The sequence below is a fragment of the Mobula hypostoma genome, chromosome 5 (genome assembly GCF_963921235.1).
Source record: "Mobula hypostoma chromosome 5, sMobHyp1.1, whole genome shotgun sequence".
In the NCBI taxonomy this organism is placed as follows: domain Eukaryota; kingdom Metazoa; phylum Chordata; class Chondrichthyes; order Myliobatiformes; family Myliobatidae; genus Mobula; species Mobula hypostoma.
In genome coordinates, this window is record NC_086101.1 from 188,493,068 (window position 1) to 188,517,461 (window position 24,394).

General features: G+C 42.5%; 1 protein-coding gene across 3 annotated transcripts in view; it reads right to left on the reverse strand.

The window, feature by feature from the left end:
• Positions 1-24,394, reverse strand: part of nop14 (NOP14 nucleolar protein homolog (yeast)) — a 91,817-nt gene that overhangs the window by 5,189 nt on the left and 62,234 nt on the right. For all 3 annotated transcript variants that reach the window (XM_063049535.1, XM_063049536.1, XM_063049533.1), the window contains exons 14-18: positions 15,184-15,337; positions 12,945-13,104; positions 11,743-11,890; positions 10,482-10,600; positions 8,543-8,698 (exon numbers count right to left, since the gene is read on the reverse strand). In XM_063049535.1, the coding sequence (XP_062905605.1) occupies positions 8,543-8,698; positions 10,482-10,600; positions 11,743-11,890; positions 12,945-13,104; positions 15,184-15,337 (737 nt within the window). The remainder of the gene's footprint in view (positions 1-8,542; positions 8,699-10,481; positions 10,601-11,742; positions 11,891-12,944; positions 13,105-15,183; positions 15,338-24,394) is intronic.

The following is a 24,394-nucleotide window of genomic DNA, read 5'->3' on the forward strand; positions in this document are numbered from 1 at the left end:
GCCGGAAATGCGCATGCGCAAATCGACACAACTCAAACTACAAGAACCGACAGCCACTGCAATTGAAAATGACTCAGTCAGAATTGGATTCTGCAGAGAACACAGATGAAGAAGAGGAGGAAGAATTGGAAGCGATTGGAAGCAAAGGAGACGATGGAAACATAAGAGAGGCTATATTGCAATTAATGGCTGAACTAAGAAAAGTAAGAGAAGAGCTTAGAGATGTGAAGATGTCCTATAATAAAGCTATGGAAAGACAGGACAAAATGGATAAGAAGCTTCAGAAGATGGAAAGAGCAATGGGGCATATGTATGATAGAGTGGAAAAAACAGAAAATGATCTGCTTGTCTGGAACTCGGAAAGAAATCGACTCTTGGAGAAAGTGGACATGTTGGAAAATTTCAGTAGACGTAATAATATTAAAATTGTTGGTCTTAGAGAAGGTATGGAGGGAGAAAAACCACTAGAATTTTTTCAAAGATGGATCCCGGAAGGTTTGCAAATGGAAGAAGAGGTTCGACCAATTGAAATTGAGCGGGCACACAGAGCTCTAAGACCAAAACCAAAAGATGACCAATATCCACGATTGATTTTAATAAAATTCTTAAGATTTCAAGACAAGGAAAGGATTCTACAGGCAGCTGCTCGAGCTGCCAAGGATAGAAAAGGGCCATTGGTGATTCAAGGGAACAAAGTTTTTTTCTACCCTGATATAAGTTATGAACTTTTGAAGAGAAGGAAGAAATTTAATCCAGTGAAAAAAACCCTATGGGACCACGGTTATCAATTTATATTGCGTTATCCTGCAAACTTGAAGACTTTTTTGCCTGGTGGAGAAAAAAGATTTTTTGATGACTACCGGAAAGCGGAGCAGTTTGTGCGAGATTCTCTGAATATTCACCAGATACAAAAACAAATCCAGGGGAGTGAGATAGATTGAAGATGAAGATTGGGTCAAAGAATGGACTTGTTGGATTTTTGAAGGTGGATGAATGTATAAATATATTATTAATTATACGAGGCGGGTATGAAAGGTTAAAATTGGAGGAATATTAGTTGGGAATAGTAACATTAATTTTGTCTATATATATATATATATATATATAATTTTTTTTTGTTACGGGGGAACTGGAAGAAGCACTGACCAATTGCTATGCTAATCATGTGTGCAAGCGTGGCTTTAGCCACGACCCGTAAAATGGAGGGGGGTACTGTTGTGTATCTTTTCACTCACAACATTAGTGGGGGGGTATTTTGTTTTTTCTTTTTTTGTATCCTTTCTATCTTTTTTTTTCTTTTTGCCTGGAAGGTAAAAAGGTTGGGAGGGAGACACATAGCAACATGGTGAAGTTTAAAGAGATTCCCCAAGGAACTATGAGAGTTGAGAAGATAAGTAATGTTTTAGATTGGAGTAACTTTGTTAAGAATAAGGACTAATTTATTGAATTTTTTGAGTTTTAATGTTAACGGGCTTAATGGACCAGTGAAAAGAAAAAGAATCTTAACACATATTAAAAACATGAAGATAAATTTAGATTTTTTACAGGAAACGCACCTAACAGAAACAGAACATCAGAAACTAAAGAGAGATTGGGTGGGTAGTGTTGTTGCGGCTTCATTTAATTCAAAAGCGAGGGGAGTAGCAATTTTGATCAATAAAACGTTACCAATTAGAATACAAAATGTAATAACTGATTCTGCGGGGAGATATGTGATTATACATTGTAAACTTTTTTCTGAACTATGGACTTTAATGAATATTTATGCACCAAACGAAAATGATGCAAAATTCATACAAGAAGCTTTTTTGAATTTGGCGGATGTGCATGAAAAAATATTAACTGGAGGAGACTTTAATTTTTGCTTAGACCCAGTCTTAGATAGATCAACCAAGGTTGTTATAAAATCGAAGGTAGTAAATTTAACTTTATCATTGATGAAAGATTTAAATTTGATTGATATATGGAGAAGAATCAATCCTAAAGAAAGAGACTATTCGTTCTATTCTCATAGACATAAAACTTACTCAAGGATAGATTTTTTTCTATTGTCAATGCATATTCAACACAGAGTGAAAAATATGGAATATAAAGCAAGAATATTATCAGATCATTCTCCTTTATTAATGACAATAATAATGGCTGATAAGGAAGAAGTGGCTTATAGATGGAGATTTAATTCAACATTATCAAAACATCAAGATTTTTGTGATTTTATGAAAAAGCAGATTCAATTTTTTTTGGATACAAATTTTCATTCAGTGGATGATAAAATTTATACTATGGGATGCGATGAAAGCATATCTTAGGGGCCAGATAATAAGTTATACGTCTAAAATTAAGAAAGAATATATGGCAGAACTAGATCAATTGGAAAAAGAGATTACAAAATTAGAAAAAGAATCTCAAAGATATATGTCAGAAGAAAAATGAAGGCAACTTGTCAATAAAAAGTTACAATATAATACGTTTCAGACATATAGAATGGAAAAAGCAATTATAAGAACTAAACAAAGGTATTATGAGTTAGGTGAGAGAGCACATAAAATTCTTGCCTGGCAGTTGAAAACAGAACAAGCTTCCAAAACAATAAATGCAATTAGAACAAGGGCAAATAAAGTATCTCATAAACCTCTTGAAATAAATGAAACCTTTAAAAGTTTCTATTCTGAATTATGTCCATCAGAATCACAAAATGATGTTAATGAGATAGAAAGGTTTTTATCACAAGTATCTCTTCCAAAATTGAATTTGGAAGAACAGAAGGGATTAGATATGCCTTTTACATTAAAAGAAGTTGAAGAAGCTTTAGGATCACTCCAAAGTAATAAATCTCCAGGAGAAGATGGTTTTCCACCTGAATTTTATAAAAAATTTAAAGATTTATTATTTCCTCTTTTTATGGAACTAATACGTCAAGCAGAAAAAACACATAAACTCCCAGAATCTTTTTCAACAGCGATTGTAATAGTATTGCCAAAAAAAGACAGAGACCCTATGAAACCAACATCATACAGGCCTATTTCTTTATTGAATACGGATTATAAAATAATAGCAAAAATTTTATCGAATAGATTATCTAAATATTTACCAAAATTAATACATATGGATCAAACAGGATTTAGTAAAAATAGATAATTGGCAGATAATGTAACCCGGCTACTCAGTATAATTCATTTGGCACAAAAAAGGGATGAGAAGAGTATAGTAGTAGCCTTGGATGCAGAAAAAGCATTTGATAGATTAGAATGGGATTTTTTATTTAAAGTACTAGAAAAATATGGGTTAGGAACATCTTTTATAAATTGGATTAAAACTTTAAATTCTAACCCTAAGGCTAAAGTAGTGACAAACTCTCAAATTTCAACACCATTCCAGTTAAAAAGGTCAACTAGACAAGGTTGTCCATTATCACCTGCTTTATTCGTACTGGCGATAGAGCCATTAGCAGAACTAATCAGAATTGATCCAGATATTATGGGTTTTAGAGTTAATCAGGAGGAATATAAAATTAATCTTTTTGCCGATGATGTTTTGATCTATTTAACAAATCCACAACATTCGTTACATAAATTATCTTCTAGATTGGATGAATATGGGAAGGTATCAGGTTACAAAATAATTTGGGATAAAAGTGAAATTTTACCTCTTACTAAAGGAGACTATAGTCAATGTCGATTAGTAACCCAATTTAGATGGCCGGTAAATGGTATAAAGTATTTAGGTATAAGACTTGATAATGATGTAAAGAATTTATATAAATTTAATTATTTACCACTATTGAAAAAAATTCAAGAAGATTTTGACAAATGGATGATACTACCAATAACATTAGTAGGCAGAGTCAATGTTGTAAAAATGAATATATTTCCTAGATTACAGTATTTGTTTCAAAGATTACCAATACAATTGCCACAGAAATTTTTTCAAGAGTTAAATAAACGTGTGAGAAAATTTCTTTGGAAAGGTAAAATGTCAAGAATATCATTGGAAAAATTGACATGTAAATTTGGGTTAGGAGGGTTACAACTTCCAAACTTTAAAAATTATTATAAAGCAAATCAACTTAGACTTATTGCATCTTTCTTCGATGATCGAAAACCAGCATGGATTAAAATAGAATTAGACAAGATAGGAGAAAATAGACCTGAAGATTTTATATATAAATGGGAAACGGGAATATATAAATGGATACGGGAAAAGAAAGAATCTCTTATATTAACACATTTGATTGATCTATGGAATAAGATAAATGTTGATAATGAAACACAGAAATCTCTATTAGCAAGGAGACCTTTGTTCCAAAACAGACTTATTCCTTTTACAATGGACAATCAACTTTTATATAATTGGTACCAAAAAGGGATTAAATTTATAGGAGATTGTTATGAACGAGGTATATTGATGTCATTTGAACAATTAAAGGATAAATATAAAATATCAAGTAATACTTTCTTTTGTTACCTTCAATTAAGGGCTTACTTAAAAGGTAAGCTGGGTCAAACAATGTTTTTGCCAAAACCTAAAGAAATTTAAATTTTAATTCAAAAAGGGAAATTTAAAAAATTTATTTCTTGTATGTATAATTTGATTCAAGAACAGACAATTAAACAAGGAACCCATAAGTCAAAGCAAAAATGGGAAACAGATCTGAATATTAATATTGATGAAACAAATTGGTCAAGACTCTGTCTTGACAGTATGACAAATACAATAAATGTTCAACTTAGATTAGTACAATATAATTTTTTACACCAATTATATATTACACCACAAAAAATAAATAGATTAAATTCAAATCTATCCGATAAATGCTTTCGGTGTAATCAAGAAATTGGTACTTTTTTACATTCTACTTGGTCTTGTTTTAAAATTCGACCCTTTTGGATAAGTTTAAGAGTTTTATTGGAACAAATTACTGGAACTCAACTTCCACATAACCCTGTATTATTTCTATTAGGTGATATTGAAGGGATAAAACCGCAACTTAAATTGAATAAATATCAGAAAGAATTTATAAAAATTGCATTGGCAGTAGCTAAGAAGACTATAGCAGTTACTTGGAAATCTGATTCGTATTTAAGTATGGATCGTTGGAATAATGAAATGGCTAGTTCTATTCCACTTGAAAAAATTACTTATAATTTAAGAGATAAATATGTAACTTTTTTGAATATTAGGCGCCCTTATTTACAAGAGATAGGATGGCATATTTAAGTGCTCCGATAAAGATCTTGGTCCCTTGGGGAAACTAACGAATAATTATACCAAACTTATTTTGAATCCCATGGAGCGTGTGGAAACCTTCCAATACCCAGGCGGCTCTTTTGTTTTCTTTCTTCTTTCTTTTTAGGTAGGACTATATATTGGGGGGTTGGTTAAGGGGAGAGGGGAGGGTAGACTTTATCTTTATCTTTTCATGTATTCTTTTTGAAAACTCAATAAAAATTATATTACAAAAAAAAAAGAAAGCTTCCTAGCCAGTTGCATCACAGTTTGGTATGGCATCTGATCTGCCCATGACTGCAAGAGACTGCGGGAGTTGTGAACACAGCTCAGCACACCACAGAAACTATCCTCCCCTCCATGGACTTTGCCCACACTTCTCACTGCCTCAGTAAAGCAGTCAACGTAATCAAAGACACCACCCACCCTGGTCATTCTCTTTTCTCCGCTCCTCCCATCAGGCAGTAGACACAAAAGCCTTGGAGCACGTACCACCAGGGTCAAGGCCAGTTTCCACCACGTCATGCCTTGTCTGCCTGTACTGCACTTTCTCTGCAGTGGTGACACTTTGCATTCTGTTATTGTTTTTCCAACTGTACTACAGTAGAGTAGCAATGCCATTACAGCACATAAATATAGACTGCATTGGAGCTCGATGTCTGGAAGGAGTTTGTACATCCTTCCCTGTGAACGCCTGGGTTTTCTCTCACGTCCAAAGATGTACCAGTTAGTAGGTTAATTGGTCATTGTAAATTGTCCTGTGACTAGGTTAGGATTAAATAGGCAGATGCTGGGCAGTGTGGCTCAGTAAGCTGGAAGGGTCTGTTCTGCAACTTTACATAAATAAATGCAATGTATGGTTGTGATGAAATTATAAGACCATAAGACATAGAAGCAGAATTAGGCCATTCAGCCCATCAAGTGCTCCGCCATTCCATCACGGCTGATCCCGGATCCCACTCAACCCCATACACTTGTCTTCTCTCCATATCCTTTGATGCCCTGACCGATCAGGAAACTGTCCACTTACGCCTTAAATATGCTCATAGACTTGGACTCCACAGCTGTCTGTGGCAGAGCATTACGCAGATTCACTACTCTCTGACTAAAAAAAAACCCTCCTTACCTCTGTACTAGAGGGTCGTCCCTTAATTTTGAGGTTGTGCCCTCCGGTTCTGGATGCCCCACCATAGGAAACATCCTCTCCACATCCACCCTCTCTAGTCCTTTCAACATTCAGTAGATTTCAATGAGATCGTCCTGCATTCTTCTAAATTCCAGTGAGTACAGGCCCAAAGCTGCCAAATGCTCCTTATGTGTTAACCCCTGCATTCCCAGCATCATCCTTTTGAACTTCCTCTGGACTCTCTCCAATGATAACACATCCTTTCTGAGGTATGGAGCCCAAAACTCTTGGAAATATTCCAAGTGCCGCCTGACCAGCGTCTTATAAATCCTCAGCATTATCTCCTTGCTTTTATATTCTATTCCCTTTGAAATAAATGCTAATATTGCATTTGTCTTCTTTGCCACAGACTCGAGCTCTAAGTTAGCCTTCTGAGAGTCTTGCACGAGGACTCCTAAGTCTCTCTGCACCTCTGATGTTTGAACTTTCTCCCCGTTTAGGTAATGGTCCGCACTATTGTTCCTTTTACCAAAATGCATTACCATACATTTCCCAACCCTGTATTCCCTCTGCCACTCTTTTGCCCATTCTTCCAATTTGTCTAAGTCCTGCTGCAATCACATTGCTTCCTCAGCACTACCTACCCCTCCACCCACCTTCATATCATCTGCAAACTTTGCCACAAAGCCATCTATTCCATTATCCAAATCACTGACAAACAATGTGAAAAATAGTGTTCCAATACTGACCCCTGAGGAACACCACTAGTCACCAGCAGCCAACTAGAAAAGGCCCCTTTATTCCCACTCGCTGCCTCCTGCCTGTCAGCTATTCCTCTATTCATGCCAGTAACTTTCTTGTAATGCCATAGGGTTTTATCTTGTTAAGCAGCCTCAGGTGTGGCACCTTATCAAATGCCTTTTGAAAATCCAAGTAAATGACATCTACTGCCTCTCCTTTGTCACCCTGCTTGTTACTTCCTCAAAGAGCTCCAACAGATTTGTCAGGCAAGATTTCCCTTTACAAGAACCAAACTTGGAGACTATTTTAGCATTAGTCTCCAAGTACCTCAAAACCTCATCCTTAATAATAGACACCAATACTTTACCAACCACTGAGATTCGGCTAACTGGCCCATAATTTCCCTTCTTTTGCCTTCCTCCCTTCTTAAAGAATGGAGTGACATTTGCAATTTTCTAGTCCTCCAGGACCATGAAAGATCATGACCAATACTGTACATCTGTTATCTCTTCAGCAACCTCTCTGTGGATTCTGGGGTGTAGTCCATCTGGTCCAGGTGACTTATCCATCTTAAGACCTTTCAGTTTGCCTCGCACTTCTTCCTTTGTAATAGCAATGGCACTCACTCTTGCTCCATGACACTCACAGAGCTCTGCCACACTGCTAGTGTCTTCCACAGTGAACACAGATGCAAAGTACATATAAAGTTCATCTGCTATTTCTTTGTCCCCCATTATTACCTCACCAGCATCATCTTCCAGTGGTCCAATATCAACTCTCACCTCCCTTTTACTCTTTATATAACTGAAAAAACTTTTGGTATCCGGCTTTATATTATTGGCTAGTCTGCCCTCATATTTAATCTTTTCCCTTCTTATAGCTTTTTTAGTTGCTTTTTGTTGGATTTTAAAAGCTTCCCAAACATGCAACTTCCCACTCACTTTTGCTACCTTATATGCCCTTTCCTTGGCTTTTATACAATCCTTAACTTTCCTTGACTGCCACAGTTGCCTACCCTGCCAGTTGAGAACTTCTTTCTCTGTGGGACGTAGCTATCCTGCACCTTGTGAGCTATTCCCAGAAACTTCAGCCATCTCTACTCAGCTGTCATCCCCGCCAGTATCCCGGGCAAGTTTCTCTCTCATGCCTCTGTCATTCCCTTTATTCCACTGTGATACTGATACATGAGAGTTTTGCTTCTCCACAACATAGATCTATCTATATGCACGGCATGCAAAACAAAGTCCTTCACTGTACCTCGAAACATGCGACAGTGTTAAACCAACTAATGCAGGCCCTTCCTCTAACGGGGTGAACCGAATTGCAAATCAAAAAGCACATAATTGGCTGTGAGAAACTCTGAGGCAAGACAAGGTTGTGGAAGACCCCACTGAAAAATACAGGACTTTCCTCTGTTCTGAGTGTACAGCAATGTTGCAGAATCCTTACCTTTGCATTATATCCGAAAGCTTCTGCCTGGCCAGAAACTGTGTGTCCTTGCGGATTTCCCGGATGGCTCCTTTGAATTCCCGCTTGTGCTTGTGGATAAGTCTCATCCGCTCTCTCTCTTGCTGGGTGCTGCCTCGCTTTCTCCCGTAGTCCGTGCTGGAATCAAAGGTTTTATAGTCTGTTATAATCCTAAGCATCCAAATAGAGTTCCTTCTCCAAAACAATAGGCACTAGATCAGGGGTTTCTAACCTTGTTTATATTGTGGGCCCCTACCATTAACCAAGAGTCCGTGGTGCTCACAAATGAACTCTCAAGATCTTCAAACCAGGTAGTACTCTCACAATGGGCCTCAACTAGCATTGGATAACCTCAGGTTATTAGGTGGATTGAGGGTCCTTTCCTACAACCTCACCTGTACAATTCAAATGCACAGAAACAGAAGAGGCTGCAGAGAGCAGTGGACTCAGCCAAACTCATCACCGGCACACCTCTCCCCACCACTGGGAGTACCTATAGGAGGTCCTGCCTCAAGAAGGTGACATCCATCATCAAAGATCCCCACCATCCGAGCCATGTCATCTCCTTGTAGCTACCCTCAAGCAGCAGGTAAATAAGTCTGAAGTCCCACACCACCAGGTTCAAGAATAGCTACTTCCCTTCAATCATTCAGTTCTTGAACTAACCAGCACAACTCTAATCAATACAGTTTAGCAAGCCAGTTACAGTTCTGCACTAAAACGGACTTTGTGTTTTATTTGAGCAACACACACAAAGTGGTGAAGGGACTCAACAAGTCAAACAGCATCTATGGAGGGGAATAAATAATAAATATCTTGGGCTGAGACCCTTCACTGGCAACGGCAACTGTTTATTTTCTTCTACAGAAGCTGCCTGACTTCTGCTTCAAGTGCTTCAAGTGTGTTGCAGCACCTGTAGAATCTCTGTGGTTCTTATTTGTTCTAATTCTTTCCAGTAAAAACTGTGTACATTTTATGTTTAATTGATGTTTTTCTTGTGAATGTTGCTTATCTGATGCTCTGTGCCTGTGATGAGGCTGCAAGTTAGGTTTTCATCTCACCTGTGCAACCTCGTCTCTGACTTCACATTTCAAATTACTCATGCACTTTTCCCCCCATGATTAGGGGTTCCCAATCTTTTTATGCCGTGGACAACTACCATTAACCGTGGAGTCCGTGGGCCCCAGGCTGGGAACCCCTGCCCACCAAGTTTCTATTTCAAAAGAAATATCTGAATCGAAATTCATCTCCTGGGGCACTCAGCTCTACTGTCTGTTCATTGCTTCACGATTACAGCTTCTTGGAAAGCACTAAATGTTGTTCCAAAGGCTGCAAAGATATACAAATAAAAATGCAAGGTGCCCAGGCAGGGCAAGTTAAAATGACCCATTTCCACTGCAGGGAAGTCAGGAACTAGGGGCACAGATTTACGTTGATTGGTAATTGAATTGGCAGAGATTTGAGTAAAGCACATTTTACCCAACAAAGCAACTGGGTTCCAGAACTCACTGCATAAAGGGATGGGGGAGGCAGACTAAAAATATACCTGATGATTACAGTGAAGGACGTAGTCTACTGTATCAGATCGTTGTGAAAATGTGGCAAGTGAGTGAGTTTCATCTTGGCAGGCCCGGTTTGTTGCTCTCTTACTACACATTTCCCAGCATGTATAGTTAACAACATTACTCAATAAAAATATTTAACCATGCTACTCCATTGCAGCTCTTGCTCTGCAGATATGTAACACTGAGTGCAAAGAGAAAGGATTAATACAAAGTCTATTTTTTGTCAGCACTGAAACTATGTGCCGAATACTTTTATAACTCTGTGAATAGTTCAGTTAAATTGTGTTGAGGTCTTCAGTACAGCTATCATTCAGCCACTGCTCATTGCAACACGATGCGTGACCCTGCATACTTACACTTCAACTATTTTAGGTGTGAAGAATCTTAAGGGGACAGGCTTCTTCTTTTCGAACGTGAGTGGCTGATAGCAGGATGGCCTGTCTCTTATTTCCCTCAGGACCTCATGATACAATTCCTGCAGATTCAGAATAAAACAAATTTCACTCACACAGTTTAACACTGTAAAATATCCCCAGTTGTTCCACAAGACCAAAATCAGACAAGATCTAACAAACCACATGAGAACATCGAGAGATGACCGCAGGCAGCACGTTAAGAGTAACACTTCACAGGGTCAGTGATCAGGGTTCAACTCCCCAGCTGTCTGAAAGGAGTTTGTGCGTTCTCCCCATGACTGCGTGGGTTTCCTCCGGGTGCTCCGGTTTCCTCCCACATTCCAAGACGTATGGATTAGGGTTAGTGAGTTACGGGCATGCTATGCTTGCACCAAAAGCATAGCAACACTAGGGGGCTGCTCCCAGCTCATCACAAATGACTCATTTTACTCTATGTTTCAAAGTACATGTGACAAATAAAAGGCAATCTCTCTCTGTAAAAATGATCACAATTGGGGTTCAAGGTATGTCCAAAAATCTGGAAAGAAGGATGATTTAAGGAGCAAGCTGCAGAGCTTTGGGCTCAGGGAACTAAGAGGAACAGTGCCCAGTGACCTGGTGATGAAAACAGAATGCGAAGTGTTTAGAAATGGAGATAGTATGCAGTTCTGATTGCATCGTAGGAAGAATGCCCAGGCTTTGAAGAGGGTGCAGATGATCCAGGATGCTGTCTGCAAGCGCTATAACGAGAGGGTGGAGAAACTTGGGTTGTCTTCTCCGGAGCAGTAGAAGCTGAGTGGAGTTCTGATAGAGGTTTGTAAGAATAGGAGAGGCGTACATGAAATAGATAGACAGTATCTCATCTGCCCCAGTCCCAGGTGTTGAAATGTCTAATACCACAAGCAATACATTAAGGTGAAAGAGGGTAATTTTAAAGGAGATGCGAGGGGTAAGTTTTTTTTCAAAAAAACTACAGAGGGTGGTGAGTGCCTGGAATATGCTGCCAGGGGTGGTGGTAGAGGCAGATTTAAGAGACTCTGATATAGGCACATGGATAAAAGAAAAATGGAGGGTTATGCGGGAGGGGTAAGTTAGATTGATCTTAAAATAGTTTAAAAGGTCACATACTATGCGGGACTGTTCTGTGTTAAATGCAATATAATAGCAAACAATCAACAACTTGGGCAGTAAGCACTGGAGAGAAATTGAAACAGGCCCTTACCTGGAGCTGAGCTGGGTAATCATTCATGGGCAGGTGGCAGGTGAGAAGCTTTTCCAGCGGTTGAATTACCTCCTGAAAAGCCGGCAGTGTCCTGTACAAGGAGCAGCACTTCTTGCACAGATTGAAGCACATGGCCACACAGGTGAACCTTTAGCCAGAGGATCAGAAGATCAGATTTGGGAGGAGATACAAATGATGTACAGCATTGAACCACCGTCCTAACCCCATTGCATTTGCTGTTCTGTACCGAGACACGATCTGCTTCGGATTTCTTGCAGCGTTTCTACAAAGGCTGTGTAAACTGAGTGTTTCTCCCGGCTCAGGAGACCACAAATAATTTACTATAGTGACATCTACAAAGTTTAGCTTCATTTGTACCACATACATTGAAACATACAGTGAAATGCATCATTGTGTCAACAACCTACAAAGTCTGAGGATGTGCTGGGGCACCTGCCACACTTCCAATGCCAACATAGCATGCCCACATCTACTGCTTACTGATCCAGACTACCAAAGTTGGCATTTCAATAACAGCCATTCAGGCATGGACAACCTTAGTAACCAGTACCTACACTTTGCAACTCAAAGCAGATATCTCAAGGGGGATCTCATTGAAACCTACCAAATATTGAAAGGCCTAGATAGAGTGGATGTGCAAAGGATGTTTCCTATGGTGTAGGAGTCTAGGACCAGAGGGACAAACTCAGAATACAAGGACATTCCTTTAGAAACAGAGATGAGGAGGAATTCCTTTAGCAGAGGGTGGTGAATCTGCGGAGTTCATTGCTACAGACAGCTGCGGATGTCAAATCATTGGGTGGATAGGTCCTTCATTACAAGTGTGGCAAAGGTTATGGGGAGAAGGCAGGAGAGTGAAATTAAGAAGGATAATAAATGAGCCATTATGGAACAGCAATGCAGACTCGATGGACCGAATGGCCTAATTCTGCTTCTGAATCTTCTGGTCTGAAAGGTTACAATATGTCACACCTGCACTCTTCTTTAGCCTCTGTAAAATGTACCCATTCAAGTATTCATTCAGCTCCTTTTTAAAAGTTGCTCTGAGCCTGCCTCAACCCACACATAGTTTTCAAACAAGAATTCCCTGGCCCTCCAGCCATTTCCAACAAACGTGTCCGGTGACCTTCCTGCCACTCAGCCATAAGCAAGTGGGCAACTTCACGCAGGTTGTCACTCACCTGAAGTGCGCTGCTTGCAATTCATCGTGCGGTCTCACCCCGTGCATCCAGCTCATCGGTAACGGTTTCATTTCCCATGATTCGGCAGCCTTTTCATCCTTCTGCACCAACAGATCAGAGGATTTTCCAACCGCTTTGAAAGGTGGGATTACTGTGTATTCTGCAACAGACATACAAAAATCAGAATAGATTAGATTTTATTTGTCACATGTACATTGAAACAAACAGTGAAATGTATCATATGTACCAATGACCAACAATATGCTGGGGTAGCCCGCTCCCATCAAGGAAGAGGTTACGTAGCATCCATGCCAGGACCACCAGACTCAAAAAACAGTTACTTTCGACAAGCAGCAAGGCTGATCAACACCTGCACCCACTAACCCACCCCTTCTCTCCCCCAAACACCACTACTTTATCATTTCCTGTCAGTCACCCTTATGTACAGATACTCCAGTGCCTAGTGTCACTTTATGAACATACAATCAATCTATGTATATAAGCTATCTGATGTCTTTATATTTATTGTGTTTCTTTTTATTATTGTGTGCTTTATTTTAATTGCACTTGTTTTAGCGCACGATCAGATCTGGAGTAACAATCATGTTGTTCTCCCTTACACTTGTGTAATGGAAATGACATTAAATACAAACAATCTTAAAATCTTGAAGCATCGTCACACTTCCAGCCCCAAAACTTACTAACCCTAACCTGCATGTCTTTGGAGTGTGGGTGGAAACTGGAGCATCCGCAGGAACCCCACACAGTTACTCCTTACAGGCAGTGGTGGGAATTGAACTCCGATCACTGGTGCTGACAAGCGTTGCACTAACCACAGTGTTACAGAAAACTACCACACACAAACACGAGGGGCATGGATAGGGTGAATGCAGATAATCTCCCCCCGCTCCCAAGGTTGCTATATCAGGAACATGAGGGCACAAGTTTCAGGAGACAGGGGAAAGATTGAATAGGAACTCAAAGGGCCTGTTACTGTGCTGGTCTATTCTATGTATGGTAAATCTTTCTCATCCTCATCTTTCACCTGAGCACGTTGCAGCTTGTGGGACCCTATACCAAACTCTCCAACTTTCCATAACTTAATCTTTCTTTCTATTTACCAGACTGGACATTTTTGCCTATATACCCAGAACTCTAAAAATGAGCTATTTCAGTATTTCTGGTTACAACAAGAGTACTAATTATGAGAAGGAAAAAGGACAGCATAAAGTGAGACTTTACATCGACAGTGATCTAGTGTACAATTACCACTGCTCCTGTAAAGTTTGTACATTCACTCTGTGACCGTGTGGGTTTCTCCCGAGTGCTCCAGTTTCCTTCCGCAGTCCAAAGATGTACAGCCTAGTAACTTCTGGGCATGTTATATTGGCGCTGGAAGCTTGGCGACATTTGGGGCTGCCTCCAGACATCCACGGACTGTGCTGGTCATTGACACAAATGACACTATATATTTTGATGTACTGTACACGTGACAAATCAAGCTAATTTCTTTGTAATCAGGGACAGGTGGTTAAATAGTTGTTCAGCCTGTGAAGCCTACATCCCTGGAATGAATATTAAAATAAATGTTTTGCCGCTGGTTTGGGGCAATATGTAAATACTCTCACTACAGGATACATGGCGTGGTGAGATAGTTACCAAGTGTTTTTGAATGAAGAGTCTTTAACCTGAAACTTTGTCTGTTCATACCGTCTGATTTGCTGAATTTTCTAATTTTATTTTAGTTTCTTTCTTTGAACTGGGAATATTGTGTTCAGTTCCAGTCGCATCATTATAGGAAGGATGTGGATGCTTAAGAAAGGGTGCAGTGGAGATTTACCAGGATGCTGCCTGGATAAGGGAACATGTCTTAACAGGATAGGCTGAGTGAGCTAGGGCTTTTTTCTTTGGAGCAAAGGAACATGAGAGGTAACTTGATATAGATGACCCAGGGCAGAAATGGCTGATATGGGGTGGGATGATTTTAAGGTGATCGCTACAGGAGAATGTCAGAGGTATTTTTTTTAAATATACAGAACGTGCGGAACGTGCTGCCAGAGGTGGTGAAAAAGGCAGATACAAAAGGGACATTTAAGAGACTCTGAAAGAAAAATGGACGGCTATCTGGGAGGGCAGGGTTAGATCGATGTTGGAGTAGATTAAAAGGGTGGCACAACATCATGGGCCGAATGGCCTGTACTGTTCTTATGTTTTATGTTTTAATTTTCCTTTAACTCACCCAGGTTGTCTTTACTTGGAACGGCCAGGTGAAGAATTCCTAGAAGGAAGCTGATTACCTCAGGAATAAATCTCTTCGAGAAGGAAACAAAGTCCAGGAAGAGACAACACACGAATAGTCCAGCAGCCACTTCCCGCAGTGAGGTGACCGAACACTGGGGCACAGAAAAATAACTATTTACAATTTGACAAGTTCAAGGACAGCTTTGAAGTTGTAGATTCACCAATATCCCCTTACCCCACAAGCAAAAGTTTTAAGTGGGGTTAAAAGCGAAAAGTGAGCATGGAAAATGGGAAACCTGGGTTGGCAAGGTATTGTAGCAGTTAGAGTAACATGACAGTGCTAGCAACCCAGGTTCAATTCTCCCGCTGTCTGCAAGGAGCCTGTGCGTTCTCTCCGTGACCACTTGGGTTCTCTCCAGATGCCCGGTTCCTCCCACATTCTATAGACATAGTAGGTTAATTTTATATCTGGGCAGTATGGGCTCATTAGCATCTCTATCTCAAAACAAATAAAAAGAGATACAGGGGAAGATGGTTTCTAAGGGCTAACTTGATGGTGTAAAGATGATATAACGTAACTAAAATTAATATCATTCAAACATAAGAAGAACATCAATAAGCTGAAAATGGTGCAGAAAAGATTCAAAAGGATGTTACTGGGACTGGAGGGCCTGACTTATAAGTAGTGGTCAGATACCCTGGGACGACATCTCCCTGGTGCCCAAGGTTGAGGGGTGACCTTAGGGAGGTAAACAAAATCATGGCGATCCAAGTCCTTTGCCCAGGGCAGCAGAATCTAAAACTATAGGGCATAGGTGGCAGGTTGGAGAAACGTCTCCAGCAAAGGAGGAGTTGTTTGCTCCTTCCCTCCACTAGCCTGCAGGTCATCTTTGGGCAAGGTGTAGCCCCTGGATTAGGGTCACGTGAAGCCACAGGGACAGGTGATGGATGGTCATACAAGCAGCTGGTGTATATCACAAGTCCTGGTTATGTGACCACTGACTCCCAAGCTGATAATCTCTGAAGACTATGGTTAATAACTGGGGTCACCTGTCTTGTAAAGACACTGCCCAGAAGGCAGCAATGGCAAACCACTTCTGTAGAAAAAAATGTCAGGAAAGATCATGGTCATGGAAAGACAGGGCACATAATGAACAAACGAATGATAGGTTTAAGATGAGTGGGGAAAGATTTAAAGGGGACATGAGAGGACAGAGTTTCACACGAGTGCATGGAATGAGCTGGCAGAGGAAATTGAAAAAAGCAGGTATAACTACAATGCCTAAACAACATTGGGAGAGGTACATGGTTAGAAAAGACTCAGAGGAATATGAGCCAAATATAGGCAAATGGAATGAGATTGGATAGACATCTCGGTCAGTATGGATGAGATGGGATGAAGAGCCTGTTTGCATGATGTATAGCTCTATGAGAACATACAAGATCCTCAATGGAACATGATGGTAAACATCGAGATGTTCCTACTCATGGCGGAAACTTAAATGAGGGGACGTAGTTTCAAGATAAGGTGGGGAAGGTACGGTCAATTAAAACCAAGGTACTCAGAAATTTCTCCTTACAGAGGGCAATGAATCTCTAGAATTCGCTACCTCTGAGAGTTGTAGAGGTTAGATCATTGTAAGTATTTAAAGTGGAGGTCAATGTGTAGCAGGGGACAGAGGGCTATTGGGATGGGGCCCCAGAGAAGGGGTTGAGGCATTGTGGTAGATCATCCATTATCATATTGAATTCTGGGATAGGCTTAAGGGGCTGAGTGGCCTACTCCTGTTCTTATTTTGTGCTAATCTACATGCCTGCACTATCCCACTGCCTCGAAGTCACACTTACTTATTGAGATACAGCAATGAATAGTCCTTTGAGCTAGGCCAGACCACCAACATCTTCTGATTTAATCCCAGCCTAATCATGGGACAATTTACAAAGACCAATTCACCTTGGGAGGAAACCAGAGCATCCAGAGAAAACCTACAAAATTCTGTAGGGAGAACGTACAGATTCCTTACAGATGACGTCAGAAGCTCTTAACTCCGACACCCGGAGTTGTAATAGCGTCGCACTGTTACATTACTGTGACACCCCACAATTACTAATTCCTATGTAGAAGCTTTTACTGAGTCTGTTTCTAATACCATTTGAGGCAATGTATTCCAGATAATTGCCTATTCCGAAAATGTGCTTATCAAACCAGCTACCCACAATCTTGTCCGTAAAAGATGTCAGTGGATTGTAAGGCAGGGAATGTACAGAGAACTAGCAGGCTGAACATTTATCATTCCAAATGTGCTCAATACATTTTTATCTGATTAAAGTCTTGCTTCATTCAAAGATACTGCTGAAGAAATTAGCTGAAGAGCTGCTCTGAAACTCTGTTAACCAGGCCAGCTGGAATTGTTCATATAACAGAGAAATGAAGCCATTTTATGGCACAATTAACAGCAATGGAATTCACTTCTGGAGACAAAGTTAAATGTAGTCATGTTAAGCCTTTGGTCAGTTTTCAGACAATGCTACAAAAGTTTTGACCATTTTATAAAGGATACTCATTAGGATATGGTAAACCAATGATTTACAAAATTACTGGGTTATGACCATAATACTGGGTTTATAACTATGAGCAAAAGGTATATAGTTGCAGTTTTATTTTTCTAGATAAGAGATAGTTGAGTAGCAATAGGACAGAAATCTTCAAAGAAGTCAAACTAACAGGAAAGACAGATGGGCAAAAATCCACATCTTGCAATCCATCCAATCAGACATTTTAATGAGAAAGACATGAGTAAGTCAAATGTTTCATTTGGGCTGTTGGAATTTAGGAGGACCAACACCTCCATCTATTAACACACACACCCCACCACCCTATCCACTGATTAACACACGCACACACCTCACCAAACCCATCCACTTATTAACACACACACACCACCACCCCAATCCACTGATTAACACACACACCACCACCCCTATCCACTCATTAACACACACACTACCCCCATCCACTCATTAACACACACACCACCCCCATCCACTGATTAACACACACACCACCACCCCATCCACTCATTAACACACACACCACCCCCATCCACTCATTAACACACACACCACCACCCATATTCACTGATTAACACACACACCTCACCAAACCCATCCACAGATTAACACACACACCTCACCAAACCCATCCACTCATTAACACCAACACCACCCCCATCCACTCATTAACACACACACCACCACCCCATCCACTGATTAACACACACACCATCCCATCCACTGATTAACACACACACCACCCCCATCCACTGATTAACACACACACCACCCCAATCCACGGATTAACACACACACCATCCCATCCACTGATTAACACACACACCACCACCCCATCCACTCATTAACACACACACCACCCCAATCCACTGATTAACACACACACGACTCCTATCCACTCATTAACACACACACCATCCCATCCACTGATTAACACACACACCACCACCCCATCCACTCATTAACACACACACCACCCCAATCCACTGATTAACACACACACCACCACCCCTATCCACTGATTAACACACCCACCACCCCTATCCACTCATTAACACACACACACCACCCCTATCCACTGATTAACACACACACCACCACCCCTATCCACTGATTAACACACACACCACCCCTATCCACTCATTAACACACACACCACCACCCCATCCACTGATTAACACACACCTCACTAAACCCATCCACTGATTAACACACACACCACCACCCCATCCACTGATTAACACACACACCACCCCTATCCACTGATTAACACACACACCACCCCCATCCACTGATTAACACACACACCACCACCCCATCCACTGATTAACACACACCACCCCCATCCACTGATTAACACACACACCACCACCCCACTGATTAACACACACACACACCACCCCTATCCACTCATTAACACACACACCACCCCCATCCACTGATTAACACACACACACACCACCCCTATCCACTCATTAACACACACACCACCACCCCCATCCACTGATTAACACACACACACACCACCCCTATCCACTCATTAACACACACACCACCCCCATCCACTGATTAACACACACACACACCACCCCTATCCACTCATTAACACACACACCACCACCCCTATCCACTGATTAACACACACACCACCCCCATCCAGTGATTAACACACACACCACCACACCACCCCCATCCAGTGATTAACACACACACCACCACCCCACTGATTAACACACACACACCACCACCCCTATCCACTCATTAACACACACACCACCACCCCTATCCACTCATTAACACACACACCACCCCTATCCACTGATTAACACACACACCACCCCCATCCACTGATTAACACACTCACACCACCCCTATCCACTGATTAACACACACCACCCCCATCCACTGATTAACACACACACCACCCCACTGATTTACACACACACCACCACCCCTATCCACTCATTAACACACACACCACCCCCATCCACTCATTAACACACACACCACCACCCCATCCACTCATTAACACACACACCACCACCCCCATCCACTCATTAACACACACACCACCACCCCCATCCACTGATTAACACACACACCACCCCGTCCACTGATTAACATACACACCACCCCCATCCACTGATTAACACACACACCACCACCCATATCCACTGATTAACACACACACCAGCACCCCTATCCACTCATTAACACACACCACCCCCATCCACTGATTAACACACACCTCACCAAACCCATCCACTCATTAACACACACACCACCACCCCTATCCACTGATTAACACACACACCACCCCCATCCACTGATTAACACACACACCACCACCCCTATCCACTCATTAAGACACACACCACCACCCCCATCCACTCATTAACACACACACCACCACCCCCATCCACTGATTAACACACACACCACCCCGTCCACTGATTAACATACACACCACCCCCATCCACTGATTAACACACACACCACCACCCATATCCACTGATTAACACACACACCAGCACCCCTATCCACTCATTAACACACACCACCCCCATCCACTGATTAACACACACCTCACCAAACCCATCCACTCATTAACACACACACCACCACCCCTATCCACTGATTAACACACACACCACCCCCATCCACTGATTAACACACACACCACCACCCCTATCCACTCATTAAGACACACACCACCCCATCCACTGATGAACACACACACCACCCCTATCCACTCATTAACACACACACCACCACCCCCATCCACTGATTAACACACACACACCACCCCTATCCACTGATTAACACACACACCACCACCCATATCCACTGATTAACACACACACCACCCCCATCCACTGATTAACACACACACCACCCCAATCCACGGATTAACACACACACCATCCCATCCACTGATTAACACACACACCACCACCCCATCCACTCATTAACACACACACCACCCCAATCCACTGATTAACACACACACGACTCCTATCCACTCATTAACACACACACCATCCCATCCACTGATTAACACACACACCACCACCCCATCCACTCATTAACACACACACCACCCCAATCCACTGATTAACACACACACCACCACCCCTATCCACTGATTAACACACCCACCACCCCTATCCACTCATTAACACACACACACCACCCCTATCCACTGATTAACACACACACCACCACCCCTATCCACTGATTAACACACACACCACCCCTATCCACTCATTAACACACACACCACCACCCCATCCACTGATTAACACACACCTCACTAAACCCATCCACTGATTAACACACACACCACCACCCCATCCACTGATTAACACACACACCACCCCTATCCACTGATTAACACACACACCACCCCCATCCACTGATTAACACACACACCACCACCCCATCCACTGATTAACACACACCACCCCCATCCACTGATTAACACACACACCACCACCCCACTGATTAACACACACACACACCACCCCTATCCACTCATTAACACACACACCACCCCCATCCACTGATTAACACACACACACACCACCCCTATCCACTCATTAACACACACACCACCACCCCCATCCACTGATTAACACACACACACACCACCCCTATCCACTCATTAACACACACACCACCCCCATCCACTGATTAACACACACACACACCACCCCTATCCACTCATTAACACACACACCACCACCCCTATCCACTGATTAACACACACACCACCCCCATCCAGTGATTAACACACACACCACCACACCACCCCCATCCAGTGATTAACACACACACCACCACCCCACTGATTAACACACACACACCACCACCCCTATCCACTCATTAACACACACACCACCACCCCTATCCACTCATTAACACACACACCACCCCTATCCACTGATTAACACACACACCACCCCCATCCACTGATTAACACACTCACACCACCCCTATCCACTGATTAACACACACCACCCCCATCCACTGATTAACACACACACCACCCCACTGATTTACACACACACCACCACCCCTATCCACTCATTAACACACACACCACCCCCATCCACTCATTAACACACACACCACCACCCCATCCACTCATTAACACACACACCACCACCCCCATCCACTCATTAACACACACACCACCACCCCCATCCACTGATTAACACACACACCACCCCGTCCACTGATTAACATACACACCACCCCCATCCACTGATTAACACACACACCACCACCCATATCCACTGATTAACACACACACCAGCACCCCTATCCACTCATTAACACACACCACCCCCATCCACTGATTAACACACACCTCACCAAACCCATCCACTCATTAACACACACACCACCACCCCTATCCACTGATTAACACACACACCACCCCCATCCACTGATTAACACACACACCACCACCCCTATCCACTCATTAAGACACACACCACCCCATCCACTGATGAACACACACACCACCCCTATCCACTCATTAACACACACACCACCACCCCCATCCACTGATTAACACACACACACCACCCCTATCCACTGATTAACACACACACCACCACCCATATCCACTGATTAACACACACACCACCCCCATCCACTGATTAACACACACACCACCCCAATCCACGGATTAACACACACACCATCCCATCCACTGATTAACACACACACCACCACCCCATCCACTCATTAACACACACACCACCCCAATCCACTGATTAACACACACACGACTCCTATCCACTCATTAACACACACACCATCCCATCCACTGATTAACACACACACCACCACCCCATCCACTCATTAACACACACACCACCCCAATCCACTGATTAACACACACACCACCACCCCTATCCACTGATTAACACACCCACCACCCCTATCCACTCATTAACACACACACACCACCCCTATCCACTGATTAACACACACACCACCACCCCTATCCACTGATTAACACACACACCACCCCTATCCACTCATTAACACACACACCACCACCCCATCCACTGATTAACACACACCTCACTAAACCCATCCACTGATTAACACACACACCACCACCCCATCCACTGATTAACACACACACCACCCCTATCCACTGATTAACACACACACCACCCCCATCCACTGATTAACACACACACCACCACCCCATCCACTGATTAACACACACCACCCCCATCCACTGATTAACACACACACCACCACCCCACTGATTAACACACACACACACCACCCCTATCCACTCATTAACACACACACCACCCCCATCCACTGATTAACACACACACACACCACCCCTATCCACTCATTAACACACACACCACCACCCCCATCCACTGATTAACACACACACACACCACCCCTATCCACTCATTAACACACACACCACCACCCCCATCCACTGATTAACACACACACACCACCACCCCTATCCACTCATTAACACACACACCACCACCCCTATCCACTGATTAACACACACACCACCCCCATCCAGTGATTAACACACACACCACCACACCACCCCCATCCAGTGATTAACACACACACCACCACCCCACTGATTAACACACACACACCACCACCCCTATCCACTCATTAACACACACACCACCACCCCTATCCACTCATTAACACACACACCACCCCTATCCACTGATTAACACACACACCACCCCCATCCACTGATTAACACACTCACACCACCCCTATCCACTGATTAACACACACCACCCCCATCCACTGATTAACACACACACCACCCCACTGATTTACACACACACCACCACCCCTATCCACTCATTAACACACACACCACCCCCATCCACTCATTAACACACACACCACCACCCCATCCACTCATTAACACACACACCACCACCCCCATCCACTCATTAACACACACACCACCACCCCCATCCACTGATTAACACACACACCACCCCGTCCACTGATTAACATACACACCACCCCCATCCACTGATTAACACACACACCACCACCCATATCCACTGATTAACACACACACCAGCACCCCTATCCACTCATTAACACACACCACCCCCATCCACTGATTAACACACACCTCACCAAACCCATCCACTCATTAACACACACACCACCACCCCTATCCACTGATTAACACACACACCACCCCCATCCACTGATTAACACACACACCACCACCCCTATCCACTCATTAAGACACACACCACCCCATCCACTGATGAACACACACACCACCCCTATCCACTCATTAACACACACACCACCACCCCCATCCACTGATTAACACACACACACCACCCCTATCCACTGATTAACACACACACCACCACCCATATCCACTGATTAACACACACACCACCCCCATCCACTGATTAACACACACACACACCACCCCTGTCCACTGATTAACACACACACACACCACCCCTATCCACTCATTAACACACACACCACCACCCCTATCCACTCATTAACACACACACCACCCCATCCACTGATTAACACACACACACACCACCCCTATCCACTCATTAACACACACACCACACCCA